This window comes from Pantherophis guttatus, chromosome 3 (assembly GCF_059756535.1).
Source record: "Pantherophis guttatus breed Tessera chromosome 3, ASM5975653v1, whole genome shotgun sequence".
NCBI lineage: Eukaryota > Metazoa > Chordata > Lepidosauria > Squamata > Colubridae > Pantherophis > Pantherophis guttatus.
The window spans coordinates 93,932,614-93,957,396 of NC_142065.1; the positions used below are offsets into that span (position 1 = coordinate 93,932,614).

General features: G+C 38.7%; 1 protein-coding gene across 1 annotated transcript in view; it reads left to right on the plus strand.

The window, feature by feature from the left end:
- Positions 1 to 24,783, plus strand: part of LOC148114678 (complement factor H-like) — a 156,782-nt gene that overhangs the window by 41,247 nt on the left and 90,752 nt on the right. Inside the window, exons 9-11 of the mRNA XM_087890060.1 lie at positions 10,594 to 10,788; positions 11,686 to 11,868; positions 19,254 to 19,436. Coding sequence (XP_087746186.1) covers positions 10,594 to 10,788; positions 11,686 to 11,868; positions 19,254 to 19,436 — 561 coding nt within the window. The remainder of the gene's footprint in view (positions 1 to 10,593; positions 10,789 to 11,685; positions 11,869 to 19,253; positions 19,437 to 24,783) is intronic.

A 24,783-nucleotide genomic window follows, 5' to 3' on the forward strand; every position in this document is an offset into this window, starting at 1 on the left:
TATTTGACAAACTCTGGAAGGAAGAAAGGTGATCGTTGAAGCTCCTAGCCATTTTCCTGCCTAGCAATCTACCAATGGTGCTACTTTGGAACAAAGATTTATTAGTCTTAGTCTAGAAGAAATGCTCAGGTCTCTCACATTCCAGCTTGCAAGGGAATGCTGTCACAAAGTGGCAAGTGTACTTTGAAGTAGGCTGTGGAGTGTGCTAAACAACAATGCAGTAGGAAAACTAGGCTATTTCCATGGGATATTCCTCTATAAGATGATAAGGAGGGCCAGAGAGGTCAAAGTATCTGCCACATTACCTGTTCACCCCAGGTGAAATTCTTACACTTTTCAGTGATAGGATGACCCTGGGCCATACAGGAGTTGGTGGATCAGGTATTCATGAAACTGCCCTTTTCAGGTACATAAGCAGCCTGATGCCAGGTCTGTTGTATACTTGACAAAACAAAGTGAAGTCTGGATGTACAGAAAAAAATTCCTTCTATAGTTGGTTAGGTGGCCTAAATTGGAAAGGCCGTGGAAGATAGCTAATACAATGTTTCCCTGAAAATAAGACCCTGTCTTATATTTTTTTGAACCCTGAAATAAGCACTTGGCCTTATTGCCATGCACTCAAAAGCCCAATTGGGCTTATTATCAGGGGATGTCTTATTTTGGGGAAAACATGGTAGTATCCAGGGAAAAACAAAGATTCCTTGTGTAGTGAAGCATCACAGAGAGACTGCACAGCACATCAAAATTGGGTTTTGATAGGGGTTTTTAAATGATCTTAGTTGGATGTTTTAAATTTGGCCGAATGATTTAATTATTTTAATAAGCTTTTAATTTTTGTTGTACATTGTTTTTATCATGGCTGTTCACCGCCCTGGGTCCTCCGGGAGAAGGGCGGTGTACAAATATAATAAACTAACTAACTAACTAACTAACTAACTTGAAGTACTAGAAGAAATCAGAAAATATCATTTTGATACAGAGTGAGAAATGTCAGGCAGAGCTGATTCTTGCAATGGGACAGGGACAGGTTGGGGACAATGCTGTGTATTCATACCCTCAATGAACTATTACGGGAGGCCTCTTTGCTTCAAGAGAAACAGAAAATGTTGATGAGTCTATAGGAACACATGCAGTGAAATTTGCTAGCACCTGAGCAGACCTACTTTTTTCATGGCACATGAATAGAATGATTGCAACAAGTGAAATAAAATCATAAGTTGAGGAATTTAACTTTGATTAAATGAGGAATGGAAGGAATAGTACTGAAATGGCAGAACAGAAGGCCTAAACTCCAAAAAAGTTTGTACAGAAGTGGCTGAAGGAATGAAATGAATAGTTTTAAAGAAGGAAAGGAAAAGACAGTAAAAGTTAAAACTGTCTCAATCTAGAAAAATGGCAACACAAGGGTCTTATGTCCTGGCTTGTTTACAAATACTTGAGAAACACAGTGAGTATAGTTCAGGCCCTATAAAGGTTGTCAAAAGTCACAAACTATCTAAACACTCTTAAAATTATGTGTTGTCCAAACACAGTCAATAGTGACTTATCCAAAAGTGAAATTAAACAGGGATCTGAGTATTCTTTGCAATTCTGATGCCAAAACAGATTTGTATAAAATTGAACATTAAAAAAAAAAATCCTTAAAGAGGCAAGGCGAAACAATGAAAGAAAAAATAAGTTAGCTAGAAGGTGGCCTAGTAATTAAGCTCCGGCAGCACTGTCAGATGTAAATGCCTTATTCTCCAATGTGTAAATAATGTATATATGGAACATCAGAGGTTAACTTATTCTTTGGACTTTAATGTATTCATAACTTACCACTCCCATTCCTAGCTCCACCCCTTGTATATATAAGGAGCCACCCTCACCATTCTCGTCGCTTCTACCTTGAATATTCAGTGAATATAGAATGCCTATCATAATTAAAAAGAAATATATTTAAAGCTCTAACTCTTATTATCTTTATTGAGTCTGATCCTGAAAATATTGCAACAAGCTGGTAGCAGAGGATGGTTAATTGACTCAATAAGTAATTAAAAATGTCCAAGAAAGATAGGCCCAACACCAGGGCCTACAGCAAAGAAATAGAAACTGATCAAGAGATGATCAACGAATCCACCAATGCGATTTCGAGAGAATCCGAAGAATACACCACTGAAGAAGAAGAACTAATGAGTGAAAATAATGACCAGAAAGAAATCGAAATAGAAAATAACGAACTCAGGTCAGAGATATTAAAGATACTAAAAAGCCAAAAGAATGATGAAAGTCTCATCGCGGACCTCCAGGAGATGCTGAAGAACAGCGGAGCAGCGAGAGAGAAAAACGTCATTAAAGAAAAACCCAAAGATCAAAAAACCGTAAGTGAGATGACTACTGAGAAAATAGTTGTTAAAAAGAAAAGATGTGATCCCGCGCGAAATTTTGAATGGCAGCCATCTTGGTTTCAACGAACTTCAAAAGAGAATGGAGCAGAGCCAATCAAAACGCTCAGTTCAAAATTTCTGGCGCGAAAAACACTATCAGACGAAGAAAGTGAGAAAGAAGTCTCAAACTCTTCAGATGATCCAAAATCAGAAAGTGAAGACGATTTAACAAAATCTCAAGTGAAATCAGCAATGAAAACGCTTTTTGCTGTTTTTGGGCCAAGACTGAAAATTACCAAGACATCTACGAAGAAGCAAGAAATCAAACCGGCGACTCAAGACCTGCACGCTCCCATCCTGACTTCGAAAGCGACGACGCCCGAGCCCAGAGAGCCATGCCGATTTCGCCCTACACCACAGACAAAATCGAATACCAACGCACACAAAAAGAAGAAAAGAACCGTCGCCACCACCAGAACCCCAAAAACCGAGCCAGAGACCGACTCATCTGAGGAGGAGCGGATCGAGAGAGCTGAAAGGGAGAGAACCTTCCACGACGCCACCAAAGAAGAAATGAGCAACGCGCATGTGCGAAACTACGTAGACGACCCAGAAGGACTTGAACTGGCCAGAGAACCGCGCAGACTCATTGCAAGCATCCCAATGCCGTTCTGTAATTTCCTGCACTTGAGAGATCACGGACTGCCCCAGGTTGTAAGTAATGGACAGAATAATGTAGATAACTTACCCAGTGACTTCCCAAAACTTAGAATTGATGGCATTAATTTACAAGAGTGGTATCAACAGCTTCAGGTTATTTTCATGAAAGAAAATTTACTATTCTTTATAACTAGCCCTCCAAGAAGACCTTGGACTTTAAAAATAGATTGTTTACATCATAGAGCATTTTTCATAATAATATCTAGCGTGTCTCCTGCAATGTATCATAGCATCAAACCAAACCTAACTGTATCAGAAATAATTCAATGCATGTTTAATCTATTTCACAGCGATAGCGTAGCTACAACCACAAGAATGTCTAAGGATTTCTTTTCCTCTAGAGTAAAACCAGGGGTTTCTATAAGTGAGCATTTGATAAATCTAAACAAAATAAGAGCTGAGCTACAATTGAGGGGGGAAGTGATTTCAGATCAAACAATGAAAAGTGTTATTATCAATTCACTTGATCCATCATGGGATAGCTTTATGTCACACTTAGATACCATTAATTTGGGATATTTATCCATAGAAAGTCTATCTAACAAATTGATAGCAGAAGACAATTCAAGAAAAAATCGATCCAGTAACCAAACAGACCACAAACCTTTTAGGAAAGTAGTCTTTCAAGATAAACATAATGAGGCCTTTAGATGCTACAATTGTGGATCCAGGGAACATAGTAGAAGAGACTGCCCCAAAGTCTCAAGAGAGAGACATAGACCAGAATATAGGAGCAAATATAATTACAGACAATCTTCCACAGATAGACACAAATATAGAAGTCCACCAAATTACAAAGAAGGTAGAAGGGGTAGAGAAAATTCAAAAGAGAGGAAATCTGGGTCACTGAATGGGCTAAATAAACAAGACAGCACCAGAACACAGCAGGATGAGAATAACAATTGGCTTATTGATTCTGGTGCAACAAATCACACCACCAACAACAAAAATATATTATCTTCATTTATAGAAGATAAGTTTGTGATAAAGGTAGCTAATCAAGAAAAGGTTCAAGTACTAGGCAAAGGAAATGTGACCTTGCCTGGTCTAGGGAAAATAGAGGGGGTATTATTAATCCCAGAAATACCTCACAACATACTAAGTGCCATAAAATTAAGCAGAGAATCTGATATCAATATAGTTTTCTCAAAGGGGAAAGCAACTATAGAAAAGAACAAAACAAATGTAGGTACTGTAATGATAAAAGGAGGTCTACCCTATCTGATAACTAAAGAAAGATGTTTACATAACATTGATTCAAATATGGAAGATTGTATTGAAGCAGATGATGAAAATGTCAGTAACAGTGACAATGATGAGTGTAGAATAACTCATGATCACAAAAATACATACAAGGAAAAGAAACCAAAAATAGGTAAACCAATTCATGATGAGTGTGCTCACATCTTACACAGGAAGTTAGGACATGCAAGCTTTCCTGTAGTACAAAAAATGACTGAACACGCAGAAGGTGTCAAAATAAAAAATTGTGAAAATTATTTGGAATGCTCAGTATGTAAGTCCACCAAACTAAAAACCAGTCCCAGACCAAAAAAATCTAACAGATCAACTAACAATATTTTTGATTTGGTACATATGGACTTAGTTGGTCCATTAAGTCCCTCAATTACCTATAGAAAACGTTACTTCCTAACAATAGTGGATGACTACAGCCGATATGGTTTTGTTTACACATTAAAGCACAAGGATGAAACATTTCAGAAATTTAAGGAATTCTACAAACGTATAGAAACACAACATAATATCAGAATAAAGCAAATTATGACAGATAGGGGATGTGAGTTCATGTCTAAAGAATTCTCCCAATGGTTAAAGGATAGAGGAATGTTACATTTCACGTCCAATCCTTTTTCTGCATTTCAAAATGGAGTTGCAGAGAGGAAAAATTCCACACTACAAACCATGATTAGGTGCACATTAGAGGATGCTGGTTTAGGCAAACAATTTTGGTCAGAGGCATTACATTATTCGAATTACACTCAAAATAGAACCTGGTCTAGTATTGTGAATAAGACACCATATGAGGTGATGTACAATAGAAAACCCAAATTATCACACATGCACATATTTGGAGTCACTGCAGACGTACACATACCTAAACAATTGAGGAGAAAGGGAGAAAACGTATCCAGGAGATTAAGATTCATGGGATACGAAACTGGAACCAAAGGGTACAGATTTATTGATAGTAATAACAAATTTATAGTATCCAGAACAGCTGTGTTCCATGAACAGGCCAATTGGTCAAAATTGCACCTTAATGAAATATTTCCTAATAAATGTAAAGATACGATATCTTGCGAGGAAGGAACAACAGAAAATCAAAATATTAACAAAAGTAAGAACAAAACCAAAACTTGGACTAATAGTCAGCATAAAATAAAGACAGACACATTAACAAAAAAGGAAGCTAGATATTTGCATGATAACCATAGCAAGCCTGAAAGAACTATTAGAAACAATAGAAACCAAATACCAAATAAATACAAAGATTACATAATGCATATGAATGGAGAACAAATAACACCTAATACATATGAAGAAGTATTGAAACTTCCACATGAAGAAAGAGAAAAATGGGAACTAGCTATGGAAAAAGAGATGGAAAGTTTACAAGGATTAAATGTATTCACACCTGCGATCGCACCTAAGGATAAAACAATTATAGGTACCAGGTGGATTTATAAAATTAAGAACTTAGAAGGAGGCAATACCTTATACAAGGCTAGACTAGTTGCACAAGGCTATGCACAAAAATATCCAGAAGACTATACTGATACATATTCACCCACAGTGAGAACAGAGAGTGTCAAAACAGCCCTTGTAGTAGCATCTGCACTCAATCTGGACGTATTCCAATATGACATACAGACCGCATACTTACATGCAAAATTAGATAAGGAAATATATGTAAGAGCACCACACAGTCAATACACTAATAAGAACGAAATTTGGTTATTAAATAAGAGTCTGTACGGATTAAAGCAATCCGGCAAAAGATGGTACGATTGCTTGGTAAAAGTACTTAAGACCATGGATTTCAACGCCACCACTGCTGATAACTGTTTCTTTGTAAAAAAGAGTAATGATCATATTGAATTTGTATTAATTTACGTGGACGATATTTTATACATTGGAAAGCATAAAGAGAGCAGGGAAATCTTTGTAAATAAGTTAAATGAACACTTCTCACTGAAATCTCTGGGTAAAGTGAATAAATACCTTGGTGTGCAAATTAACAAAACTAAAAGGGGATTCAAACTTACACAGAAAGATAAAATCATCGAACTCCTAAACAAATGTAACTTAAATAATGCTAAAACCTGTGACACCCCTATGCAAACTGATTTTCTTAGAAACACTGATGAATCTTCCCCTGAGTTTAAAGACAACACATTTTACAGATCAGTTATAGGTTCACTCCTTTATATATCTAATTGGACTAGGCCAGATATTGCATTACCTCTCAATCTATTGTCAAGATATGTTAGTAAACCAACCTTGTATCATTGGGAAGCTGTCAAAAGAATTCTAAGATATCTGAAGGGTACATTAGATTTTTGTTTAATGTTGGAACCCAATAATGACAGAGAACCAAAAATTACTTGTTATGCTGATGCAGATTGGGCTGGTGATACATCATGCAGAAAGAGTACTTCTGGTTATGTTTTTCTATTGAATGATTGTCCAGTTTACTGGTATACTGGTAAACAAGAACTAGTAGCCACTTCTACTACAGAAGCGGAATATGTTTGTTTGTCCAAGGCTGCAAATAACCTTGTATGGTTCAATGATCTGATCACTGATGTTTGGAAGAAACCCACCTTACCATTTATTATGCATGAAGACAATAAAGCGGCCATTGAAATATCCAGATCCGATGCAATTGGACAAAGGTCCAGGCATATTGATATAAAGTTTAAGCATGTGAGACAACTGTCTCAAGACGGATTCATTAAAGCAATACATTGCGATACTTCTGAACAATTAGCTGACATATTAACAAAACCCTTACCTTCTAAACAACACAAATATTTAACTTCTAAATTATATGTATTATATTGTCCTGAATCAGAATGTAATTGGTGTTGTGTAACGAACCGGCATTTAGAGGGGGATTTGTCAGATGTAAATGCCTTATTCTCCAATGTGTAAATAATGTATATATGGAACATCAGAGGTTAACTTATTCTTTGGACTTTAATGTATTCATAACTTACCACTCCCATTCCTAGCTCCACCCCTTGTATATATAAGGAGCCACCCTCACCATTCTCGTCGCTTCTACCTTGAATATTCAGTGAATATAGAATGCCTATCATAATTAAAAAGAAATATATTTAAAGCTCTAACTCTTATTATCTTTATTGAGTCTGATCCTGAAAATATTGCAACAAGCACCTTCCTAAAATGCTCCAAGTTTCCTACACAACTACCACTGAACACAAAATCTATAACTCAAAAGAATTTGCAAGTCTTCTCAAAACAAAGAATTCTAAATCACAATGAGATATGACATCTAGTATTATGGTAATATCATTATCAGAATAGAGTCTTCAGAAAAAGATACTCTGAAGTTTTTTTGGTGAGGTATTTTTTGGTTCTGCTTAAATTTCTATCCTGCTTCAATATCCAGTTATTGAATCAAGGTTACCAAATTGTTTCATGGGAAAAAAAAGGGAATGTAAACCTCTCTAGTCCTAGCCTGTAGATGTAGCTATAGTGTACTATGAGAAGTCCCTCAAATGACTGGAAAATTTTGGCGGGGAAAAAAAAAACCTCCAGAGGAAAGATCAAACTTTGGTCAAACCAGAAATTCTGAAATTCTCTCTGTTGAAAATCTCCTCAAAGATACTAGTGAGGTATTACATTCTCATCAGAGATCATAAGACACTTATTAAAATTATATCTTGCGAAGCTGCCCGAGGTATTCATAAAGCTGAACTTAAACATTGTGTCCCCCTAATTTCTACAGTGATTTTGAAACAATTCAGCATTATCCAAAAAACGGACGTCTAAATTCAAATACATTCCTGGCTAGACATTCTGCCTCTTTCAATATAAATATGAATCAAACCATCTTCTGTTTCAAGGTTCCTGGAGTTTTCTTGAGAGGCTGCTGGGAAGATGGAAGTTCTTCTCCCAAACTGCATCCAAGTGCCACTTTTTGTCTTAGAACACCTAACTCTTTCCCCTGCCCAGCAGGAAGTAAGGGTTGGGAAGGGAAATTCAATACGCAACCAAAGACATATCTACTGGATTGTGAATTGTATTTCAGAGGCTGCAATCTGTTATTCAATCTTTAGTAACAATGGGACATAGCGCTACTTTACTTATCTAATGATATCCTTGTACCTGAAGGGCACACGTTTCAGGATCTTAAGCTTAGAACTGGAAAGAGAAGAAAGGAGTAAAGGCTTAGGGAAAAAGCTGCACACATTTTCTTGATGTCAAAGTTTTGTTTTGTTTTTTATTGTAAAGAGTCATTCCGTAAAATATTAGCTGAGGAAAGCATTTTCTTTTAGGACCAAAGCATTATAAGTTAGTCCTCAGCTTGTTATTGATGCACACCTTGTTAAAAGTTCCTTGGTGATGAATATTTATTTTATTTGTCAAGCATGTATAAGATAACAGATATAAATATAAACATGATTATGAATATAGGAAATGGATGCGAATAAATGGGGACAGTAGGACAGGGACGGTTATGCACACCCCTTACAGACCTCTTAGGAATGGGGTGAGGTCAACAGTAGACAGTCTAACGTTAAAGTCAGTGGTGGGATTCAGCCAGTTTGCACCACTTCGGGAGAACCGGTTGTTAACTTTTTGAGCAGTTTGACAAACTGGTTGTTGGAAGAAATCATTAGGGCAGAGAACCAGTTGTTAAATTACTTGAATCCCACCACTGGTTAAAGTTATGGGGGTTTGGGGATGAAACCACAGAGTCAGATAGTGAATTCCAGAATATATCTTGATGTATCAGAATATATCAGAACTCTTGATCATTTAGTATCGTGGGATTCAGCAGACCAGTCAAAAGGTTGCTGTATGAATGAACCTAATCCCTCTGGAATATGAAAACCACACTTGTGCAAGTTTCATCAAAAGCAATGTATGCATCAGCTGAACATATTCCTAGGAAGGGATTTGCTGCCTATATACCATTCTACTGTAATTATTCACCACTACTAATCACTAGTTAGTAGCGGCAAAACATTTAAAAAACAAAGAGGTACACTTTTAAGCTAGAGTGCAGGAGAACATAAGAAAAGCCTTGGTGGTGCAGCAGACTAAAGCACGGATAAGTAATACCAGCTGCCTGCAATTACTGCAAGTTCAAATCTCACCAGGCTCAAGGTTGACTCAGCCTTCCATCCTTTCGAGGTAGGTAAAATAAGGACCCGGTTTGTGGGGGCAAGAAGCTGACTTTGTATAAAAAAGAACACCAGTTGGGGTGGGGGGGTGCGAAAGCCCTACTAAGCAGATATATACAAAAGTATGAAGGCTATTGCTTAACACATTATAAGCTGCCCTGAGTCTCCAGAAAAGGGCGGCATATAAATCGAACAAATAAATAAATAAATAAATAAATAAATAAATAAATAAATAAATAAATAAATAAATAAATCAGCTAATCATGAGAGACAGATCAAGTGGGAAGAACCTTAGAGGTTTAATTTTAGAAATCTTAGTGATGCTAGGCCCAAGATTACTGAAGAGAAGCCATTCATGCAGGAAAGCACAGAAAATCCTGCACATTGTGACGAGGCTCTTTTGGAAGTATTGCGGATCTCCCGCAAGGAAAGAAATGTTACTTTACCTGTGTCTCCAGGAAGGTTAAAAACATACTTCTTTCTTACTTCTCACTTAATACTTTTCATTAAATATATACTCTAGAGCCAGTTTGTTATAATTGTGAAGGTGCCAATCTTGAAACCAGGAGACTGTGAGTTGTACTCCTACCTTGTATGAAAGCCACTGGGTAATATGGTGCCAGTCACTCTCTCAACCCAATTCACCTCATAGGTGATTGTGGTAGAGAAAATAGAAGCTAGAGGTATAACTATGTTTGCTGCCTTGACCATTTTTGAAAAGGCAGGATGAACACATAATAATCACAATAACAGCAAGAAGCATAATAGTTGCATAAGTCACTGTGCAGTGATAAAAAGAAGATAGAAAGAAGTTCAGTCCCATTTTATAGTATAAGATCAAAGATGTCAAATCTACATCATTCCATTCTCTCCACAACCCTCACAGATTGTAAGCAGAAGAAATAAGGGCCTTTGTTTCTCCCTTCGGTCATTGTCATTCTCTGTTCTTTCTTAGATGCAGGGCAGAAATTCAGGTCAGATTCTGGTATTGCAACAACATTTAATAAGAAGTTCGTCTCTGATGCCAGTACTAAAGCAAAGCAAGTGAATTGATAGAATATTCTGAATTATGGGGGTGCCTTACTTTTTTTTCTATGTCTTTTCTTCAGAAAACGGCTGTGACTATATCCGTATAGAAAATGGAAGAATGGCTGATCGTTTTGAATGGTATAAACCATTTCCATTATGGCAGGGACAATCAATTGAGTTTTATTGTTATCGTGGTTATCTGCCTAAAGACAAGCAAAGATGGCAAACAGCAAGGTGCATCAATTCCCGCTATGACCCAGAACCAAAGTGTTTCAGTAAGTAATTCTTTCCCTTTGCAGTAGATATTGCCAAGTACAAACAAAACAGATCAGATGCTGTCCTGACCTTGTTTTAACTTGGAAGAAGTAGCATCCTATAGAGCTGTGATGGCGAGCCTATGGCATGTGTGCCCGAGGTGACACACAGAGCCATCTTTACGGGCATGCGAGCTGTCACCCAACTCACCTGCAGCTGCGCATGTGCGTGCCCCTCATATGGTGTCCGGGCCTTCGGGGCACATGCGTGCAATTCAGGTGACCCACCTCATCTTTGGAGCTTCCTGCGCATGTGTGTGTGTTTGCACATCTGTGAGTACTTGTGTGTAGTGTGTGCATGTGCACACATGCATGCACATATGGTGTGATTGCGCACACAGTGCACAGGGGGAGCTGTGCAAAACCTGTGCATATGTGCAGATGGTGTAGTTGCATGCACAGCATGGGGATGTGCACAAAAGCTCTGCGCATGCGCAGATAGTCCGGTTGCATGCACACAACACAGAGGAGCCACGCATTAGGGTGGATAGCATGCACATGCAAAAAGCACACAAAGCACTTACCTGTTCAGCATTCGATGAGTAAAAGCTTCGCCACCACTGCTATAGAGATTTCAGCATGTTTGGTTCTTCTGCCCGCTGGGGTGATGCTTCCACTGCTATCTCTTCTCAAGGGACCCTAAAATTTGTTTTGGAGCCTACAGTTTGTGTACTAAAACCTTAAATGAGAGAGGCAAAAGCTGAGTTTTTTATAAAATATAAATAGCAAAATAGGGATCTTCCTCATCAGCTTCCTCCTCTCTTCACATCTTGTCTGTGAATTAGATACCATGCATAGCATGAATAGCCTTCCAAGAACCATAAATGATGAAACCAATTTGCTCTCTTTTGCTTTTAGAAATCTGTGATCCTGCTCAACATTTTTATTATGGTCACATCATTTATAACTACTATAACACATACATAGAAGGTGACAACGTTACATTTGTTTGTGATATGGGATATTCTCCTGCAACCCAGCAATCATCAATTACTTGCACAAAAAAGGGATGGTCACCTGCTCCAAGATGTATCCGGTCAGGTAAGCTTTAGGAATGTCTGCTAAAATTGCCTGACCTGAAATTGCTTATCATGCTCTCTCTCTCTCTCTCTCCCTCTCTCTCTCTCTCTCTCTCTCTCTCTCTCTCTCTCTCTCTCTCTCTCTCTCTCTCTGTGTGTGTGTGTGTGTGTGTGTGTGTGTGTGTGTGTGTGTGTGTGTGTGTTCATATAAGATTCATATTTCCACAGGGAATTGTTCTCTGATTGAGGTAAAGATATGTATAGGTGTTTATGTATATGCACATATTTGTGCCTATCATTTATTTATTAAACTTACTACTAGTAGTATTAACTTAGTAGTAAACTTACTACTAAACTACTACTTAGATCTATTGAATATTTGTAATAAAAAGCTACCTTTTGATTAGAAGAAAAATATTTCAGTTGAAGTTTGTTAACAATTAAAAATTGTTTTCATTATATTTATTATTTTTAAAGAGAGTGTGATGTGTTTTGATGTGCAAAGGGGATTTAAGTTTTCTCCAATGAAGATCTGAGGCCCAGCATCAATTGTATTGGGCAGTATACAAATATAAAAATAAATGAATAGATAAATGGCAATTATTAAGGAACAGTAAAATAAAGAAAAGGGTAGTAAACATCAAAATTACATGATAATACCTTTTAATATATATTTTGCAACTAAAACAATTCACTGCATGTAACACATTTTAAAAACTTAATGTGTGTATGTCTGTGAATGATAGTATTTGCATAAAAAGAATTAGGTCTGTGCTTTCACAATTAGTCTTAAAATATGACTATCCTCTAATTGTTGTCAGTGAAGTTGTATTGTGTCTAAAAGTTGAAATTGTGGCAACTGGACAAAACTTTGTTAATCTAAGACATTTAGTTGCTAATCTGATATTGTCACCCATTAAACTCCAAAAGATTTGGACCAGAATACAGGACATTCAAAACACAAGTGAGAATCTTCGGCCCATGATGCACATGTAGGAATTCCAATACAGACTCAGATCAGGCCACTAAAATATGGAATACATTTATTTATTTATTTATTTATTTATTTATTTATTTATTTATTTATTTATTTAAATTTGTATACCGCCCTTCTCCAGCAGGACTCAGGGCGGTGAACAGCCAGAATAAAACAGAACATACAAAATTTAAAAACAGTTTAAAAATAATTAAATATTTTTGGCCACAATTTAAAACAACCCAATTTAAATCAATTCAATTTAACTGAAACAGTGGGATCAAGCCAGCCCGGCTAGGTGAAATAAATAAGTTTTCAGGGCCCGACGAAAAGTCCAGAGGTCTGGTATTGTGCGTATCTCCGGGGGGAGGTTGTTCCAGAGGGCAGGCGCTGCCACAGAGAAGGCTGTCCCCCTCGGGATCGCCAGCCGACATTGTCTGGCAGACGGCACCCTGAGGTGGCACTCTCTGTGCGAGCGTACTGGCCAGTGGGAGGCTATTGGTGGCAGAAGGCGGTCTCGTAGATACCCCGGCCCTAAGCCATGGAGCGCTTTAAAGGTGGTCACCAACACCTTGAAGCGCACCTGGAAGACCACAGGGAGCCACTGCAGCTCGCGCAGGAGAGGTGTCACATGGGAGCGCCCTGTCACTCCCATAATCCCCTGCGCGGCCGCATTCTGGACCAGCAGGAGCCTCCGGGTGCACCCCAGGGGGAGCCCCATGTAGAGAGCATTGCAGGAGTCCAGGCGGGAGGTGACAAGAGCCTGAGTGACGGTGTGTAGGGAGTCCCGATCTAGAAATGGACGCAACTGGCGTATCAGGCGAACCTGATAAAAAGCCCCCCCTGGCCACGGCCGTCATATGCTCTTCTAAAGACAGCTGTGCATCCAGGAGGACGCCCAAGTTGCGAGCCCTCTCCGTGGGGGCCAGTGATTCATCCCCAATAACCAGCAATGGCACCAGCTGGCTATATCGGGACGCCGGAAGCCATAGCCACTCGGTCTTGGAAGGGTTGAGTCAGAGCCTGTTTCTCCCCATCCAGGTCCACACGGCCTCCAAGAACTGGGACATCACTTCAAGGGCATTATTGGGGTGGCCTGGGGTGGAGATGTACAGCTGGGTATCATCAGCTTACTGATGGAACTCCACTCCAAAGCCACGGATGATCTCACCCAATGACTTTACATAAATGTTGAACAGAAGGGGCGAGAGGACCGATCCTTCCGGCACCCCACAAACAAGGTGCCTTGGGGTTGACCACTGCCCCCCCATCAACACAGATTGCGACCGGTCAGAGAGGTAGGAGGAGAACCACCGCAAAACGGTGCCCCCCAACCCCAACCCCTCCAATTGGTGCAACATGGTACCATGGTTGATGGTATCAAAAGCCACTGATTTAACATTCAAAGGTTTTTCCCCCAATAGGAAAGTCTCAGGTCTTAATTCCAAATTAATCTGTGTAATTTCCAAAACCCATTGCCGTATTTTTTTCCAATATTTAACCGCCTGCGGGCAGGTCCACCATTGGTGAAAATAAGTTCCATTACTGTAACCGCACTTCCAACAGCAGGCAGATGTCCCAGGAAACATTTTAGCTAATCTCGCCGGGGGGAGATGCCACCGGTAGACCATTTTATATATGTTTTCTTTATATGAGGAGGCCATGGTTAATTTCATATTTTTCAACCAAATCTGTTCCCATTGCTGGAAGTCAAGGGGATATCCAAAATTTCGCCCCCATGCTATCATACAATCCTTCACTACATCCTGTCCTATCTGCAGAGACAATAAATATGCATAACATTTAGATAATATCCCTTTCCCTCCTTCTAATAAGATCTTATCCAATTCTTGTCTTTTACGGTAGATTCCTTCACTATGTAAATCTTTTTTATACCTGGAGTGCACTTGAGAATAAGACCACCAGTCTATCTTATATCCTTGAAGAGTTAATAATTCTCGTGACTTCGGATTACCCTGAACATCCAAGAAACCTTCATACATCAAGGTTTTCTCCCCTTTATACAATGTCGGGTAAACCTGAGCTTCCTGCGCCGAAATCCAACATGGAACTTTTGAATATACTCTTCTTCTAACCTTTTCCCAAGTGTACCCAAGCGCCTATGTAAATAGTGATCATCAAAGTGTCTAGGACAGCCGGATGCTCCCGGCCATAGAAAATAGTGCCAGCCATGTTGAAGACCGGCTCCCTCAAATGTCAAAAGTCGTCTCTTTTGTAGGACCATCCATTCTTTCACCCAAATCAAGTTCGCTGCTTGGTGATAGAGCTCCCAATTTGGGAGTCCAAATCCTCCTCTATTTTTGGGTTCTTGTAACATTTTAAATCTAATCTGCGGCCTCTTTCCCTGCCAGATAAATTTAGATATACTCCTATCCAAATTTGTAAAAAACTCTTTATTCAACCTTACCGGGGCTGTTTGGAATAGAAATAACCATTTGGGTAACACACACATCTTAATGGTTGCCACCCTTCCCAAAATTGATAGCTGGAGATTTTTCCATCTTTCTAAGTCTCTGAGCATCTGGCTGTAAAGAGGAAGATAGTTATCCTCCTTTATGGAGGAACATCTGGCGGTCAACCATATACCCAGATACTTAATTTTATTTGTTATTCTTAAGCCCATTAACTGCTCCAGCTGTTGCCTTTGCATCTGAGTCATATTTTTCACTAGGATTTTAGTTTTTTCTTCATTCATCTTTAACCCCGCTACCTTCCCATACTCTCTAATCAAGCATGATAATTTCAGGCCCGAGTCCAGTGGTTGATCCAAGATAAATACAAGATCATCTGCATAAGCCTGGACTTTAACTTCCTCCTGCCTAATCTTCATTCCTCTTACTTCCGTGTTTCCTCTCACTTCTCTAAGCAGGGGCTCTAAAGTTAATACAAATAGCAATGGGGAAAGGGGACATCTCTGTCTTGTACTTCTACAAATTTGAATTCTCTCCGTCTCCTCTCCATCTATGAGAACTCTTGCAGTCTGCTCCCGGTAGATAGTTCGAATTGCCTGAATAAAATTCCCACCAAACTCCATATATTCCAATTGAGAAATCATAAATTCCCAACTGATTCTGTCAAACGCCTTTTGGGCGTCAACAAAAATTAAAGCTAATTGTTTATCCGGGTGATTTTCGAAAAATTCTAGTGTATTCATGATAATTCTAAGATTATCTGGTAGATATCTATTAGGAAGGAAGCCGTTTTGGTCTGAGTGAATGAAGTGGTTAAGGAAGCAGCTAAGCCTAGCTGCAAGAACCCCCGCAAATATCTTATAATCAGAGTTTAGTAATGATATTGGTCTATAGTTCTTAATAAGAGATAGATCAGTTCCTTCTTTTGGGATAATAGAAATATAAGCCTCAGTCCAAGATACTGGAACCTGAGCCTCTTTCATAACCGCATTGAATAAATCCGTCATGTGTCTTCCTATCACGTCAAACACTATTTTGTATAATTCAACTGGAAGGCCATCTCTACCCGGGGTTTTGCCATTTGCCTGTGCTTTCATAACTGTTTCTACTTCCTCCATCGTAAATTCCGCATTAAGAATTTCCTTCATTGTTTCCGAGACTTTAGGCAAGTCTGTCTTTTCCAAATATTTCCAAATTTCACAGATATTTTCCTCTCCTTTCTGATAAAGCTGTGTGAAAAAATCCTGAGCTACCATTCTCTTGCCTTCCTTAGTACAATGGAAATTCCCAATTACATCTTTCAGCCCTTCTATTCTCCGTTGTTTCTGCTCCTTTCTAAGCCGGTAAGCCAACCATTTTCCTGTTTTATTCGCCCTTTCAAAAAAATTTTGTTTAGTCCACTTTAGTTTATTTGCTAATTCCTCTTGATCTAATAATTTAATCTGGTGTTGCCAGTACTCCCTTTCCTCTATCAATGTTGTCTGGGTTAATCCATTTTGCATCCTTTCTTCCACCCGTTGTAATTTATTCAAGAGGTTGTCTCGGTGTTTCTTACCCGCCCTACGTTTGTCAATCATATATTTGATTAACCATCCCCTCATCACTGCCTTAACCGTATCCCATGTATTGTATATTGAAGTATCCTCTTTCTTATTTTCCTGGAAAAAAAGATATAACTCCTTCTTAAATTTACTCATGAATTCTTCATCTTTCAGGATACTTATATTCATTCTCCATCTACTCTTCCTACAATGTGGGATCTTCCAAGTTACCATTAGCGGGTTATGATCCGCCCACTGATTGGGCACTATTTCCACTTCCGAGACCAGCCCCCTCAACTCAAGAGACATCCATATCATATCTATTCGGGTCCACGAGTGGTGTCTGGGAGAGAAATAAGTATATTGATTTTTATTGGGATGTCTCAACCTCCATATATCCTGTAATCCAAATTCCTCCCTTAAATCATTACATATTTTTGGTAATGTTCTCTTAATATCCTTTAACCTTCCTTGTATGTTTCCTGGGACATAATCCTGCATTCTATCCATTACAGCATTGAAATCCCGCACTAGACAGACATGTTCATATTCCAGTTCCCCCAATTTAACATATAAGTTTTGATAAAAAGTCCTCTGATTGTCATTAGGGGCATAAATACAAACCAATAAAGACTTCCACTGGGCAATTTCTATTTTGAGCATGAAAACCCGGCCTTCCTGGTCAGCAAAAACCTGTTGGGATTTCAAATGATGTCGTACATATACCACTATCCCTCTTTTTTTTTGACCTGCTAATGAGTATAAGTTTTACCCAACGCCCGGCATTCTAACAAATGGTTTTGATCTTTTTTTATATGAGTCTCCTGCATACAGACAATATCATACTTAGCCTTTCTTAATTTATTCAAAATCCTACTACGTTTATTAGGAGCATTTAAACCGTTAATATTTACAAATATCAAACGCACTAATTCCCCCATTTCCTTTTCTCACCTAAGTTTTTACTTTCCCGCTGTTATAGCCTTCTTAACTGTTTGTCTTGTCTCCCTCTGAGGTGCTGTTAATTCCTCAACTTTTCGTATTCCCCCACCCTTCTTTCCCGCCTTTCCTTCTCTCCTCTCCTCTACCTCTTCTTCCTCTTGCGATTCCTCCAAACTTCTACTTTCCCCTTCTCCTTCAACATCTAATTCTGACAAATTAAATTGTTGTTCCATGAATTCTCTTGCTTCTATTATCACTGCAGCAAGATTAGCGTATGCGCAGGAGTGGAAAAATCAATACTTACCGATAGATTTGAAAATAATATATAAAATCAATGAGTGTGCGGAATCAGATAGATTAACTAGATTGATCAATGGTAAAAAAGATTCAGAATTTTATAACAGTTGGAAAGTATGGTACGATTGGGTCCAGAAAAGGTGGAATAGAATAGATATATGATGATGTATATATATATGGTGGCAAATATGTATGTATAAAGGAATGAATTTATACTTATGGACAATGTAATCATATTATACCATGGTGGCAGGATTGTATATTTTATTTGTGTATTAGCGTATAGAATATATTAATAAAAATTATTTTAAAAAAAAGCCACTGAGAGATCTAATAGAACCAGGATAGAGGAGCAACCCCTATCCCGAGCCCTCCAGAGATCATCCACCAACGCGACCAATGCCGTTTCTGTGCTGTGCCCAGGCCTGAAGCCGGGCTCGAGCAGATCTAAATAGACAGCTTCATCCAGGTTCTGTGGCAGCTGCCACGCCACCACACTCTCAACAACCTTTGCAATAAAATGAAGGTTGGAGACTGGACGATAGTTAGCCAAAATAGCTGGATCCAGAGAGGGCTTCTTGAGGAGGGGCCTCACCACCGCCTCTTTCAAGGCAGCCGGCAGGACACCCTCCCTCAAAGAAGCGTTAATAATCCTCTGGAGCCAGCCTCGTGTAAGCTCCCGGGAAGCCAGCACCAACCAGGAGGGACACAGGTCCAGTAAACATGTGGTCGCGTTCAGCCATCCCAGAATCCTGTCCACATCCTCGGGAGCCACAGGATCAAACTCCTCCCAGATAACACTCTCAAGACCTGCCTCAATCAGTCCGTCCGGACATACCCAGTCAGTGGCCAGACCTTCCCGAATCTGAGCGATTTTATCATGCAGATGCTGCACAAAATCCTCAGCTCGACCCTGCATATAGCTTATATGGCAGTATGATTTATTTTATATAATTAAAGGGCAAATTAGATGCCTTAAGTTTCTATAAGAAAGACAACCATGAATCTGCCTAACCAGATACATTTATTTCCTGCCTCAATCTGCCTATGGATTTTCCAATTTATTGTATACAGCTTTTCTTTGCAGCTTCTTAGCCCATTTATTCATGATTTTGAAAAGAGGCAATCTTTCTCTGGCTCCACTGGTTTCCCAGGTATTTTACAAAGAGTTCACATTTTATAAACAGAAGAATTCACATTTTATATTTCCTTTTACCAGTTGAACACACTTGTACGAAGGTTTCTCTATCCCATGGAAATTTTGGATCGCAGCAACAGAGTTTTCAGATCAATGCTAAAGCAAAATATATTTGTCATGATGGCTATACAACGTCAAAAGGAGAGACTGAGGCAGAGACACAGTGCCTTAAAGAGGGCTGGAGCCCAGAGCCAGAATGTATCAGTAAGTAAATACAATTCCATTGGAAGATAGGTTGAAACTGACTGGCATAGACAAAGACATGGAATCTTATTCAGTGAAGAATAGCCTGATATCATAACAATTTATTTATTTTATTTATTTATTTTGTCAAGCATGTATTGCATAACAGATATAAGTAGAAACATAATTATGAATACACAAAATAGATACAAATAAAAGGGAACATTAGGACAGGGATGATAGGCATGCTGGTGCGCTTATGCACGCCCCTTACAGAACTCTTGGGAATGGGGTGAGGTCGACAGTAGACAGTCTAAGGTTAAAGTTTTGGAGGCTTGGGGAAGAAACCAGTGTCAGGTAGTGCATTCCAGGCATTGACCACTCTTGCTGAAGTCATATTTTCTGCAATCAAGTTTGGAGTGGTTTACCTTAAGTTTGTATCTATTGTTTGCTTGTGTATTGTTGTGGCTGAAGCTGAAATAGTCAGTCAGGTAGGACATTGTAGCAGATAATTTTATGTACTACGCTTAGGTCAGACTGAAGGCGGCCTAGTTCTAAATTGTCTAAGCCCAAAATTTCAAGTCTGGTGGCATAAGGTATTCTATTGCGGGTAGAGGATATATCTTGTGAAATATCTCTGGATTCGCTCAATTGTATTAATGTCCCATGTGCAGTACGGGTTCCAGACAGATGAGCTATATTCGAGAATTGGTCTAGCAAAGGTTTTGTATGCCTTAGTTTGCAACACAATATTACCGGAGAAGAAGCTATGCAAGATTAGGGTTAACAACTTTTAATGCCTCTTTTGGAAATGCTGTTACAGTGAGCTCTGGCACTTAGATCGTTTGAGATGAGTACTCCAAGGTCCTTGACAGAGTGAGGGTCGTCTACAAGGTCGTATCCACCCAGCTTGCATTTTGTGTTTTGAATTTTTTTGCCAATGTGTAAGACAGAGCATTTGCTGGTTGAGATTTGGAGTTGCCAATTGTTTAACCATTCTGACAGATAGTCAAGGTCTTTTTGTAGGGTAGCAGTATTGTCGGTGGTGTTGAATAGTTTTACATCATCAGCAAAGAGAACGCTGTTGCTTATAAATATGACCTTAAAGGTCGTTTATGTAAAGTATAATGAGTGTGGCTCCTAAAACGCTTCCTTGGGGGACACCGCTGTTAAACAGGTGCAGGGTTTGATAGGGTGTTCCCTATTTTGACTACTTGTTGCCTGTTTGATAAGAACACAGCTATCCACTTATGCAGGGATCTGAAAATGCCATAAGATTTTAGTTTTAGAAGTAGTTTGACATGTACTACTGAATCAAGGGTCAAAAACAAAATCAAATCAAATTTGTAAATATATCTCTTCAAGAAGTCTAACTATAGGCTCATAGTATAAAATTATTGTTTTGTTCATGATTTGAAAAAAAATAACTTGCAATCTAAATATGTGTACCCTTTTATTGTAAACATACAATTTGCATTTTACTTCCTGTCCTCCCAAGAGCTTATGCCACAAATATCCTATAGATGCAAACAGAAAACATATATTATGGATTTTCCATTTACAGAAAGTTAAATATCTTTAAACTTGCAAAAGGGCAAGAAAACTTGTTGAACATCTGCCACATTCTCTACACAATATATAATAAACACAAAAATTACTTCAGATTCAAAAGCAAAAACTGTTGAAAGACACAAAGTGCTCACATAGTGACTTGTCTGCAGGATAGGTAGCTACGACTACAGCACAATCCTGAAAAACTATGTATATGTGTTCAGATACTAGAATCATGAAAGGGTCAGTGAAGCAGTCTGCAAGACCAGATTGTCTAATGTGACCCACTAACCTGGTTAAAAAGCAACTATCTATGTTTGCCAAAATCACTAGCATGAAGCAGTGAGATCTTATTTATAGCAACTCATCATTTGCTTCGTGCATGTGCCTATACCTAAGAGGGGGTCTCTGCAGTCATGTGGCTGGCATGACTAAATGCCAAAGGCGCACGGAATGCTGTTATCTTGATGGGTATATATGTACAAATCAAATTGATTGTTTGAGAAATATTTTTAAAGATTAATCACAAGATTGTTAGCTTCATAAGACTTGATAATCATAATAATTAGGTGCTGCTAAAGCTGAAAATGCTGAATTGTGGCAGTTTTGAAATGGTCCCACTTCTGGAATGGCATTACCCTGTCCCCCACTCTATTTCCCAAACACAAGGTCATCTGCAGCTTTGTACAACAACTTTCTCAACCACCTTTCCAAAACAAGGTTAAATATTGGGCTAAAATTGTCCAATATTTAGCAGTGGCTAAAGTCTCATACAGGCTTCTTTAATGAGACAGAAGGGACATGTATCTATAGAGAAGATGGCTGAACTCCCATTCCTAGGTACCTGGTCCACTTTGTCAGGTCCAACAGTTCAAACTGCTTCCAAATAAGAGACTTCTTCTCAGGCATCTACTCTGGACCTGCAACAAAGAGCCTTGGTACTACAGTGGTTTAAAGCACCCTGTTATTAACACAGCTGCCTGCAATTTACTGCTGGTTCGAATCTCTCCAAGGCTCAAGGTTGACTCAGCCTTCCATCCTTTCTAAGGTAGGTTAAATGAGGACCCAGTTTGTGGGGGCAATAAGCTGACTTTGTATAAATATACAAAAGTATGAAGGCTATTGCTTAACGCACTGTAAGCCGCCCTGAGTCTCCGGAGAAGGGCGGCATATAAATCAAATAAAAAATAAAAAATAAAATAAATAAACAAGGCTGGCATCTAATTGTGAACTTATCTGAACATTTTTCTTCTAACAGATTCTGAGCGAATTTCTCCATATGCTCCTACAAAACATTTTTCAAACCCCCCTTTATTCAAAAGGACTTGTGTCACCCTAGACAGGGCCATGGAGCAACTATCAGTGCATGCAGTAGGGATATAGAAGCATTGAAGCTTCATCATCCTTACTGCCACACGATAAACCTTAATAGAGGCTCTAACCCGTATTTGGTCAAGGTTGTCCTTTGCTGAGTGCCAGAAATACTCTAGACATCTCTTCTGTCCATTCATCTCCCTCAGCTTTTTCATAAGCCATGAAAAATGGCAGGATTCTTGAGAGGAAAGGTTGCATGGTTGCTAACTGATACAATGCCTCAGCCCCCCCCCCACCTCTTATTCCAACCAGTGACCAAGTCTTTGGATGGACCGTAAAGCAGATAAACAGGAATAGCCACCCAGCTCTCCTGAAACCTAAGTATCCATTATCTAAGACAGACCAATCTAATAGACAACTGAAAAGATTAGATTGGTCTCCCGACTCTCAGCTGATTTGCTCTCAGCTGTTTTGCTCAGAGCTTTGTTGCTAGCTGCAAAGAGTCCTGGAGCAGATTTTTTCCCCCACTAGCTATGCTGAAAAAACGAAACCGAAACTAAAGCAGGGTCTTTGCTGCAACGTGACAAAATGAGGCAGAGAGAGATTTCTTTTTCTTTTTCCTCACCAAAAAAGGTAGGTGCAAAACTGCAAACAATGGGAAATTTAGGGCAAAAGAGGAGAGTTCAAGATTTTAAAACACAAAAGAAAAAAAGCTCTATTTAACTAGGCAATTGTAATAATTGAGATACTATTAATTGTATATTGTGTTGAAAGCAGAAATGGTTAAGTTGTGGTTTGGAGGAATATATGGGGGAAATTATTTCATTTATTATTATTGGTAAATATAATTAATTGATTTGTAAGAAATTGGATTGCATGGAAATAATTGGAATATTAATGTTCATATTGATTAATATACAAAAAAAGATAGTTATATAACTAATTGATTTATATTCAAATGTTGAATTTGTATTAAACAACTGTAATATTACATAATTAACCAATGTGAGGATGAATATAAAAATAGATGACAATGGGAAGGGGTATAATATAGAATAGAAGGGAAAAATTGAATTTAATTAAGATTAGAGATGAGGATGAAAGGTAATATTGGCTTTTTAAAAAAATAGATGAGAAATAAATATGGCAAAAAGGAAATATAGAAATTGTACATTTAATTGAAATGACTAAACACTGTTTAAATTTGTGAACCAGCCAAATACTCTGTTCAAAGAAAATAGATTGTATGTTTGTATGTGTGTTTCTAATTATTGCTATTTATTCATATTTGTTCTCTTTTATTCTTTACAGTTTAACAATTGATTCTTAACTTAATATCTTTATATTTGTTTGGGGTTGGCTTTCTTCCCTTTCATCTTTTTTATTGTACAGCAATGTTTCTCCTCAAACCTACCACCTCTCTCTTTTCTTTCTTTCTTACTTTCTCTTCCCCCCTTCTTCTCCTCCCTTCTTCCTCTTCCTTTCTCCTTCTCCTCCTCTCTTCCTCCCTCTCTTACCCTGACTCCTACTCTAATGTCCCTTCCCTTCCTTCATTCCTCTCTATTGCTGTATCCTTTTATGCATATGGACTACTCAGAGGGCTGAAAAAATTATTTTTGACTGGTCCTCGCACTTTTGACCAGTCCTCAAATTTACAACTGTCCTCACATTTTACGTTTTTGCCCTATCTTGTCACCATGGTGAAGAGAAGCAGTTGTGAAATGAGTGACATGGTTGTTAAGAATGCTGCACGGGCATAAATGTGAGGATGGTCATAAGTGTGAGGACCAGTCAAAAGTGCGAGAACCTGTCAGAAATGACTTTTTTCAGCCCTCTGAGTAGTCCCTATACACATAGCCATGGCCACCCGGTCACATGACCAGCTAGCCATGCCCACCCAGTCACATGATCTCCAAGCCACACCCACAAAATAAGCCATGCCCACAGAACGGTAGTAAAAAAATTTAGAACCCACCCCTGCTTAACACCCAAAGACCAGGCCCAACACACATAACAATCCCCAAACACACCCCCACCCACTACAAATTACCCGCCCCTGAACCACCCAAACATCCAAGTAATGTGGTCAGCTCACTGATGGTGGCCCTTCAGTTCATTGTTGAGTACAATTGGGATAAAAACTATTCAGAAAATGTGTGGTCCGAGTTTTAATTGTTCTATATCTACTGTCAGAAGGCAACAGTCCAAAATCATGAATAATAATCAGGTCAACCTTATGCAGTCATCAATAGTAGTTTTCACTATTTTGTTTAAAAATGGTGATACTGACTTTCAAAATCATCTTGCCCATGTAGTTTGATACATTAAAAATTATTACAGACTGCATTCTGCTGCAGATCAGATTAATCGGTTTAAAAAAGAATTGCATAAAATGTACAGATGGAAATTTATTTCTTTATTCTTCACATTTTATTTTACAGATCTAAGCAAAGCAAATGAACAATAGGACACATACCACACCCTTTGAACCAGAAGATGAATA